This window comes from Antedon mediterranea, chromosome 10, assembly GCF_964355755.1.
Source record: "Antedon mediterranea chromosome 10, ecAntMedi1.1, whole genome shotgun sequence".
NCBI classification, from domain to species: domain Eukaryota; kingdom Metazoa; phylum Echinodermata; class Crinoidea; order Comatulida; family Antedonidae; genus Antedon; species Antedon mediterranea.
Window position 1 is genome coordinate 12,656,033 of NC_092679.1, and position 11,046 is coordinate 12,667,078.

At 33.8% G+C, this 11,046-nt stretch overlaps 1 protein-coding gene and 1 non-coding gene across 2 annotated transcripts in view; one reads left to right on the top strand and one right to left on the bottom strand.

Annotated features, from left to right (window-relative positions):
• The window catches only part of LOC140061237 (neurexin-1a-like), a 73,106-nt gene extending 63,183 nt beyond the window's left edge, over window positions 1-9,923 (top strand). Inside the window, exon 18 of the mRNA XM_072107747.1 lies at window positions 4,861-9,923. Within this exon, the coding sequence (XP_071963848.1) occupies window positions 4,861-5,429 (569 nt within the window). The 3' untranslated portion in view covers window positions 5,430-9,923. The remainder of the gene's footprint in view (window positions 1-4,860) is intronic.
• A 728-nt stretch (window positions 9,924-10,651) lies between these two features.
• Window positions 10,652-10,739, bottom strand: Trnay-gua (transfer RNA tyrosine (anticodon GUA)). Its single transcript is given in 2 exon segments — window positions 10,652-10,687; window positions 10,703-10,739. It is a non-coding gene; the product is annotated as a tRNA-Tyr (tRNA).
• Between the last annotated feature and the right edge of the window lie 307 nt (window positions 10,740-11,046).

The window sequence follows — 11,046 nt, forward strand, 5'->3', positions numbered from 1 at the left end:
AAAGCTTAGTAATCACCCTAATCAAATTCAGGATTGTAGTAACTTAATCTTAAGTGATTTGATTAATTAATAGTGGGTAATTTTAAATGCTGTATATTATAATCTTAATCCTGTATTCATATGTATATATATATATTTATAAATCCAAAGGCAAATTACTGAAAAAATGACAATGCTGTGGGTATCAGTGGCTGGATCTCAATGGAGATACAAAAAAAAAAGCGAAAAGCTAAATCAAAACGATAAAGTAAACAGCCAGAAAAGTTAGCAGAGCTTTCGCGCAACACTAGCCCTTCATCAGTGCAAGTCTTATATAGATGCGTTGAGGCTGCAAACGTGCTCAATTGGAATCAAGAGCGAATATATATTTTTATAAAGTAGATGGAACACGGACGTCTATTACACGGTGTTTCACGTTAAACGATCTTCAGATAGACTTAACAATACCGTATCTCGATCGAAAAAAATATATAAAAAAAAATTATAAATATATATTATTTTTTTTTATGTACTTTATTTATGTAGATATGTAGTACTCTATCTATTAAAAAAGGTATTTGAACAAAATTAGAGATCTCAATGAGATCCAAATTGACAATTGCCGCAAAATCCTCACTGAGTTTGACGTTGAAATTCACTCTAGAACTAAGAAGTTGAAAAGAGAACTTCCTGCATCCTAGTTTCAAAACAAATTCAGGATTATCGCCAATGACTGCCGTAAACAATCAACGGTAATGGCCCGAAGGGAACATCACAAATTTGGTCTACCATGCAGACTTGGTCATTTCAAAACAAATGACTCTACCTTCGGATGACTTCAGGGCTTTTAGGAAACCCTGCAGAAGGTTCGTTGGGACATATAACAAGAATCAGAGCAACACCTCTGATTCAGTTGTTGAAATTAATTGTCGACTTTCCGAAGGAGAGAAAAAACTTCCTTCCCGAGGACTTAAATTCTGCCCAAAACCAAGGCAGGTCGGCGCACAACAACTATCTTTGGATATAGAGTCTTTTTCTAGAAGATTACGATTACGTGAATATTTTGCTGATTCAGACAGCAGCACCACGCAAAACGAAGGCAACGTTAACAAATTTAAACCAAAAAGTTCCTGGAATTCACCTAAAAATCGTTGTCCAGCTTTAGAAACATTTATCCAGGCTATTGAGGAGGATGTACAAAACTACATCCCGAGTCCAGATAAACGTGACAATCTCAAAACAAGAGAGGCAGGCCATTGCCAAATTGCGTCAGCGTAATGATATCATCATTAAACCCGCTGATAAAGGTTCTGCCACTGTTGCTATGTACATCAAATTTTATTAAGAGGAATCCTTAAGACAGCTTCATTATATATCGTAAACTCACAACGGAACCCACCCCGGAAATTGCGGATAAGGTGGCAAAATCTATTTCTGTGATGGTAAAAAAAAACACTCCATCGATCCTAAGATTTACAGTTACCAAATCCACTAAGTAGCGTTGATTTTGTGGACACTATAGTGACCATAGAAAATGGTACTCTCAAAACTGACCTATTCCGTAAATCCACTGATAAAAATATGTACCTGCTCCCTAGCAGTTGTCATCCCCAACATTGTACTAAAAACATACCGAACAGTAAAGCATTACCTATCAGACGTATCTGTTCTTCAGATTTAGATTTTCAGAATCGTACCGAAGAACTAACCGGACATCTCCGGAGTAGAAATTACAAACCTATCAACCTAGGTTGCCTCCATTACGGGGCTATTAATTTATTGAGAAACATATGCCCATTCTACAGTCCACAGAACGTCTCAGGACTGTTTTTCCGGAACCACCCATTATTGCATTTCGTAGACCTCCCAACCTTCGTGATATATTAGTCAGATCCAAATGTAAGAGTGAAATTAACTCTCATGACAGTCAAAATTTGGGCAGTCACCTTTGCGGCAAATCTTGCAAAACTTGTTCATTGGTTGATTCTACTGAAAAATGTAAGAGTAACCAAACTGGCCGCATTTTTCGGATAAGACAATCCGCCACTTACAGCTTGGTTTAACAGATACAAAACAATTACAACAACTCAGAAACACTAAAATTACGACGAAACAGATAAAGATTGGAATTTAAAATGTCAATATGGGGATGGGCCTGGACTAAACTATTATAATATAAACTTAATCTACTGATGTAACCACTTTTGAGAACATTGACTCTACAAAAGGGAACACAAAGGATACTATTGTTTCTTAAATTACGGGCGGGAACACGAATACCGAAATAGGTAGGTGTTTGTGGCAAACAGTACGTCGGAGAAACAAAAAACACTCTCCGTATGAGAATGACACAACACAGATCAGCTATCAACACATTAAAGCTTGTTCAACCTGTAGCCGAACATTTTAATTCATCTGGTCACTCGATAACAAATTTCAGAGTTATTGCAATATTCCATGTGTCAAATGGAGCGACAAAACTTGCAAAGACAAGGAAAACCACTGGGAATTACAACTTAAAACCACAAAACCTTTTGTACTTAACATTAGAAACATACTCCCAGGTTGGTAAAATTATTCCATTGTCTACCTAAATTTAAGTTTCAATATTAACCACCATTTAAGCTGTTTTTAGTCGCGTGGACGCGACTCTATAGTTCACTATGTCGGCGGTCGGTCGGTCTGTCGGTCTGTCTGTCGGTCCGGTATCACTATGCGTTTTAGCACGCGACTTATGGCTGTTGGCCATGTTTAGTTTCATTCCAAAATTGTTTATACTGTATCTCTACCAAGCTACCTTCTTTGTTTTCTACTCTTATTCAGACTCCACCCTGTCTCCTTTTGTTGTATTTCTTTTATTCCTGTCCACCCAGGCAGCACTTGCCAGCTCTTATCCTTCACTTGCAATGATGAAGGGCTAGTGTTGCCCGAAAGCTCTGCTAACGTTTCTGGCTGTTTTACTTTATCCTTTTGATTTAGCTTTTCACTTTTTGTTTGTATCTCCATTGAGATTCAGCCACTGATACCCACAGCATTGTCATTTTTTCAGTTATTTGCCTTTGGATTTATATATATAAATATAAATATATATAGAGGATTAAGATTATAATATACAGCATTTAAAATTACCAACTATTAATTAATCAAATCACTTTGGATTAAGTTACTACAATCCTGAATTTGATTAAGGTGATTACTAAGCTTTCTCTTAAAATAGGTTGCAAGAGTTACAGACGAATGTATCTTTGACATTCAAAGGCAAGGAATTCCAGATCCTCACAATTCTTAGCAGGAATGCTAAATTTACTCGAATCCGTACTTGTTTATATTTGGCTTATATAAGTTTGAAGTGAAACTCTTAAACTATTTTTCCCTTTAAAATGGTAATGGTCATTTTATCGTCATTGATGTGATATATTTTCAATTGTTTTGTGTTAGTTCGGTTAAAGTTAAACTTTATTCAATTAAATATGTTGTTATTGGTGGTTTTTTTTTTTGCTGCTGGTGGTATCTACAATATCTAAGGTAAGCTATTATACTTGGGGTAAATGGGGAAACTTTAGAGGGGTCTGCCAGTGCCAAGGCAGTGTACAGATAGTCTGTTATAGGTCATTTGGTATTGCTTACAATGTGCTAAATCATAATTATAACATTGGTTGCTGGTGGTATCTACAAGATCTAAGCTAGGCCAGTTGGGGGAATGGAGTCTCTAGTCGAACTTTTAGAGGGGTCTGCCAGGGCCAAGGCAGTGTACAGATAGTTTGTAATAGGTCATTTGGTGATTGCTTACAATGTGCTAAATCATATAACATTGGTTGCTGGTGGTATCTACAATATCTAAGCTGGGCTAGTTGGGGAAAGAGGGGTCTCTAGTCTAACTTTAGAGGGGTCTGCCAGGGCCAAGGCAGTGTACAGATAGTCTGTAATAGGTCATTTGGTATTGCCTACATGTGCTAAATCATATAACATTGGTTGCTGGTGGTATCTACAATATCTAAGCTGGGTTAGTTGGGGGAAGGGGGGCCTCTAGTCTAACTTTAGGGTGTCTGGCACTTGCGGTGCAGCAGACAATTAGTCTGTTGTTATCCATTTAGTATTGTATGAACACAACTTGTTCGTTTGCAATTGATTTTGAGTGGTACCTCACTCATCTATGCTAACCCCATTTTAGGCCCTCCCTCGGGGGGTCTGGCGGGCCTTTTGCAGCAGAGAAAAAGTCTGTCGTTTGTGATACTGTTATAAGGATGCCAATGGGCATCCCATGGTGGTAAAATTAGGTGGTATCTCTCTCATCTAACCTGTGCCGATTTTTTAGCACGTTTCGGGGTCCCCCCGGTCTAGACGCAGCAGGGGGTACCCGGCAGACTCCCATTTTCATTCACTTCAAGTGACCCCCAACACACTCAAATAGTCAGATATTGGTACCTAGCTCATCTAACCAAATGTCTCTGGGCTGCCGGTCTAATTGATAATTATTGGAATGTATGATCAATAGAAATTTTTTGCCCGCACCTGACCTTTAAACCTTCCTAAATTTGAATAGAATGTATTTAATATTCAATATTTAATGTTTTATATTTGTTTATAGGTTAAATGGGGAGAATATTTTCATTCATTGAAAGCATAGGGCTCTCTTTAATTCATCTAGTTTAATAGAATAATCAGTCTTTCGACTTTCTGAAAGATGCACTGGGTACTTTAAAGTGCACACGGGTCAGATGTGTACACTGAACTTGTTTTCTTGGCTTTGAATTGTGGCACCCTTCCTTTAATAGATCTACCACTTGACTTGACACTTGTCTCCTGTAACAGATCTACCACTCAACTTGACACTTGTTTTCTCATCAATACCAAAAATGTATTTTTATTTTGTTTTTTTAGGCATGGAAGGCGTATTCGTACCAACAGGAAGTAAGGGTTCTGGTAAAATTTCCCCAGTTGAGGACACTTCTTCAGGCATTTTTGAACGAACAGCAACAACACAATCTGTTTTTATTTGTGCTGATGATGATGAAGATTGTGTAGAAGGGTCAGGTGCCACACAGGACCCATTCATTAATAAAAATCCAACCGATTCTATTATTACAGCTACAATTGTTATCAACGGCGACAGATCAACTTCAGCAGGCGCCAAGGGAACCGGAAAAAGTCCTAGTCCTAGTCCAAGTGATCCTGATGGACAAGCTCAAACTAGTACATCTTTTATTGAGCAAACTGGAATGATCATAGGCATCGCCGCCGGTGGTGTTGTCATTATGCTCTTAGTCATATTATTATTATATAAATATCGAAATCGTAGCGAAGGCTCTTATAAAATTAATGAAAGTCGTAATTTTGATTTACAAACTGTAAGGGCATCTCTCCTGCCGACACGTAACGGTACTATTCCAGCAAAAGCACCAAAATCACAACTTCCGCCAGGATATGCTTCTAAAGAATGGTACGTCTAGTGAATAGTCAACAAATTTAAATGTAAAATTTTAAAATCTGTAGTAAAAATTCCACTTTTTTAAAAATATGAAATATAGTATAATATAACTGATGTTTATAATTGTATAATCAACCAGATATATTTTATTTAATGTGGCTAAGATAATTTATATGGAGTATCATTAGCAGAAATTAGGTATGAAGGTGTATATTTAAAGTTTAACCCAATGTAAATTGAAATAATACAACTGTGAAAAGCTTTGTAAACATTTTTTCTCCCATAACCAAATTCAGTAGAACCCCTATTAAGGGGACACTTTCATGACCTAATTTCCTTCAGAGGGGTGTCCCTTGAATAGGGGTGTCCCTTGAATAGGGGTGTCCCTTGAATAGGGGTGTCCCTTGAATAGAGGGATTGTACTGTAAACGGAAAAAGTGTATTAAAAATGCTTGTAAATGTTAAAGTTTATCTTTTTTTAGCTGATCTAATATATTTAAAAGCTTTTACCATATGTTTATCATGTTAAGATGGCATTACTTTTTTTGGGTGCTGTACAAAAAAAATATTACTAGAATCATATTTTTAGGTTCCATTTGAAAGTACAGTTACTGTATGTGTGTGAGGATATCAGTTTAAATCCTGTAAAATGTTATTAAAGAATTATTGTAATATATTATAATTGATTATAGTAGATAGATCAAACAATGTGAATGTTATTTAAGGTCTGTTCAGACCTGTGGAATTATGCTTTCGTATCAAACGCAGCGTACAGCTCCATATGTCTGAACCAGTAAAATGAGTGGAAGCTCTTTCATTTGTTACTGTAGCTCTACTGTAAGTACAAGATTAGTGTATGACTCTTACGATACAATAGTCATGCATCAATGATTTTGACTTCCAATTCCTTCCTCTTGCATACCAGATATTTGGCCCAATCTGTTTCACTTCAGTTTGTAAGGAAAGCGTTAAGTCGGTACACTTCACAGTTATGATGCTACTGTATAATGTGACCTTGCTTGCGATATGAAAGCATAACTCTATGTATCTGAAAATAAAATTAAATTTGTCTACAGTGTCTAAATCAAGGTGACTCTTTGCTCACAAGCTGATGGGAAATTAACGTTCAGAAATTGAGAGAACATTCTGAAATAAAAGTGCTACTCATAAGTGATTAAATTATAGAATTTTGATGGTGGTAGGTAAGCAACATAAACTTGTTTTCTCAACATTTTGATTCCCAACTGGAAAAACTCAGTTGATTAAAAGTAACAATGTTGAGAATATATCACTGGTGTATGGAAGCATAGGTGATTTGGACTGCAAGGGGACGACTGTTTACTGGGCTTTATTAAATTTGTAAGCCTTTGTTCTCACAAAAAATGATCTATTGTCTTGGACAAAAATATCCTAATTTACCTCAGTGAAAGCCCTACTGTATCTTGTCCAAGTACTGGAATTGGGGTAGCTACTGCAAGTGGCTACACAATTTTCAGTTTCAATTTCTATATTTTTGCAAACAGCACAAGTATATACCGGATCATTAAAATCAATAATGCTGATATGAATAATGAAAATGAATGAATGATGTCATAAAAGATGTAGGCCTATTCAAATGTAAATGCTAATGTCACTTTCTTGATTTATGAATGATCCACCTATTATACATAGTATTCAGTAATTTATATTTGAAGAAATAGTTTATTCTGTGTACAGATGCAAGTATACAAGACAAAAATATAGGGCGAGTTTGATGGTTAATGTGTGTACAGTTTTAAGTTAATAGTATATTTTTTTGTGTAAATTTTACATCAGTGAAACTGATTTAAACTTGTCATTCATTTCAGGTTTTAATTAAGTTTAGCAGGACTAAGTATATATTTTGTTACCACATTTGTTATGGTAGTTAAAATTAATTTTAGTAATATTAATAATAAATCATTTTTCTACAAAATATAATAATAATGGGATAAAACAGTGCTATTTACTGTAGTTAGGTAAATTAAATAATGGATTAATAATATTTACCCCGTGATTAAACACAGTAATTTGTTAATGTGTTCATTGCTTTATTTCATATATAAATTGTGCACATTGAATATTTAGTAGGAAAAAAAAACAAACAAAAATATTATTTTTGCAAATATAAAAGAAATGTTGTTGAGATCATGGCGGCTAATTTGCTAGGAATTATTATTAGTTTGTTTATATATAAAGTTGTATTATACTTGTGCATAATGGTTGTCTCTATAAATTGGTTTTTGTAATGATCACAGTTGCGATTGTGTTTTAGAATGATTGATTAGGTCATCTCATTGATCACGATTGTGTGCTGAAAAGTTCTATTCTGGAGTTGGTTTGTTAAGTACTGTTTATTTAAGATATCTTTTCACCAAGAAGAAGTTGGTAATAAATAAAATGAAAATGTAGGCACAAAATCTTTACCAGAACCTAAGGGAAGAGCTTAGATGATCTGACGGAATTTGAAAATTATGAAACATTTTTATCGACCCTGATGACATCGATATTTACCTAATTTTCTCATTATATAGTTCCTATATCAGGTCAGGCGTTGTCATGCCAACCTGTGGGCAAATACCGTATGTAAAATAAGCACAATGTGCTTATTAAATTGTCAATTCTACTACTTTATCTCTTGTGTATATTTATAGATATTAATATATGAAATATAGATATTTATATATTTTTTGTTGGTTTGTTGCTACAGATAATATAAATATAATTTATGTTTGTTTATCATTTCAGTGTTTTTTTCCAACCATTTAGTAGTGTCACACCTTTGTTAATGATTGTATCATAGAGAATTTCATAGTTATTATGGTGATTTAAGCTTGGTTTCAACAATGGCGCAATACAAGGATGTTCACTCAACGCACCAATCACAATACAGTAGTTTGGATAAAATCTGTCCCTGATTGGTCGAATTACCTGAGTTTCTTGTACGTTCATGCATTGTGTCCTACAGGGAGAATCCAGCTATGTAAGCCTATAAGTTCAATTTAGAAACTTTCACTGAGAAAATATAAAACAACAATTAAATGTATTTTTTAATTTAATTTTTATTAGTTTTTGTCATTCATACCTTTTTTTAATCCAGTATTCATTCTTTTTAATTTGCGGAATGAAGATTAATTTAAATATAAAAATGTATTAAATTACAAGACAAAGAGGAGACCACTACACACTAGCAATCTCCAAGTTTGGCAAGAAAAGTTTGCCAGTGTACAAACAACAACACCACTTTAGCAAACCACAGAATTAGTTTGCATAAGCTTAAGCTTCTTGACATGAACTAGTTTGCTGATGTTTGTGAATTTGCCAAATGAAATTAATCTTTGTGGTGTAACAAAAAAGCCTTCAGTGACGTAGACTGTGATTTTAAAGATCTCACGTCAAAGTTTGCTAGGTATTAAAGTTTGAAATAATAAATGCAATTTTTTTTTATTTATAACTTTTGTCAACTACACTGATTATAAATAATTAAAATGTTGTATTAATAGAAATGATTAGAAATATAAAAAACCATATGTGCAATTTTACAATTTTGTTTCAACCTGACCTGACCACTTTTACACAAAGGCCTTTGACAACCCTGTGGCTTGCACAGAGATTGTTCAATTATTTTTTGAGATCACAGCACCATTTTATTTCTTGTGGCTATGACTCTACAATGTCTAACTTTGCACAATAAAAGTATGATTACTAATAGTAAATTTTTGCTTACTTAATGATAACCAGTTAAACATTGTGTTCTTAATTCAAATCATATGTTCTTTACCCCTTGTTATTGTGATAGAAAATTATTTCTTTCGCCACATTAACAAAATAAATAGCATGTCAAGATTTTTTTTTTTAACTGCTGTTATAAATGATAAATTCACAAACTCATGTGCTGTTGTTGAAACCTTCAAGTTCTTTTTTTAAACTTGAGAACATGAATTGTTACTTTTACAACCTATGTACTGTAAATACTAACTTATCTTTTAATGTGTAATATGCATATTATACAACAGCTAGTATTTTGCCAAACACTAGTAGTATGTAAGAGTTTAGCCATTCAAGATCAATATATAACTAGCCTATTTTTAATAATTATAAATGGCTTAGATAGATTTAGAAACTATTATTGAAAATATAATTATCTTTATTATTTGTGTAAAAAAATGTTACAGAAATAAACGTTTGTTCTCTTATGATGCTGCTACTGTAGTAATACGTTTAGAGTCGCTAACTGATTTAATGAATTTTTATCATTCTTCATTTGTTCTTCAACTGCCTTTATTTACATGCTATTATTTTGGTGTGATTATGTATTAATTTATCCATGTAAAACGTGTAGAACTAATATTGTTTATTCTTGTGACCAATGTAAATGCCTTGGGTGTCGTGTATTTCCATGACATTTTCCTTTTCTAAGTTTTTGTTTGTTTTTGTTGTTGTGAACAACTTGAAGAACTAGCAATAAGAATTAAATGTGATCAGTTAAACAATTTGATTCTGCCTTTGTTTTTTTTATGTACGTGTGATTTGAGCATAAAGTTTGTTTAGCTTTATAGTGACCACACTCCCCCAATGTTAAAAATGCACACATTTTTTCCAAAGACAAATTTCTTTTCACAATCCAAATTAAATAATCACATGCCCTTCTAAAATTGTAGTTAATATACTGTAACACCCAACTTGGAAAAATTAAATATTGGGAGCTTTTATTAAACTATAGAGGACACTATAATACTATATCAAACCATAGAGGGCAGTGTGATAACTAAAAATATTGGAATGTGCAATACATGCCAAAGGAGAAAAATGCGTTGACAACTTATTATTTCAGTAATTAAACAATGTATGAATGGATTATAAAAATTATACGGATCGATATATTATGTTTTCTATTCTCATATCAATATAGAGTAGTGGAAAGTATAAATTTAAACATATCGGGAGAATTTTTTTTATAAAAAAATCAGGAGAAATTGCATTTTAGCGGGAGATGATTAAAATATTGGGAGCCTCCCGCCATTATCAGGAGAATTGGGAGGTTTGTATTATGCACCTTCATGTTGAAGTGTGGCAACAAAAGTGTCAATCAATTATTATAAATTGAATTATATAAAAAAAAGTGTTTTTATAAAAAAATAATTTAAATCTTAAAAAATTAAATTTTAATTATTCATACATAATATACATAAAAAAAATGAATTTATGTATACTGAAAAAAAAATGTCCCTCGAGCCGGATTTGAACCAGCGACCTAAGGATGTCTTTGTATAAACTCTACAGTCCTCCGCTCTACCAACTGAGCTATCGAGGGGTCTTTCATTGGTGAGTGACACTTAAGGATATGAATGTTGATCTTATATTGTAATTTAACAAACTAGTTTAATTTCTTGTACAGGTGGTTTATTCTGGCTAAACGCATATCCTTCTTTCATATTTTAATCGATATTTTATTTTTACCAAATGTCTTTAAACAATAAACGACCGACTCCCACGGTGGGTGGTGGTGGTGGTGGTGGTACGTCCGATCCGCGCCGAAATAGTACTGTATTGTATCACTGTTGAGGGCAGCAGACGTCCCCAGTCCTAAATATCTTATTTTGAAATTATTTCACGGTGGC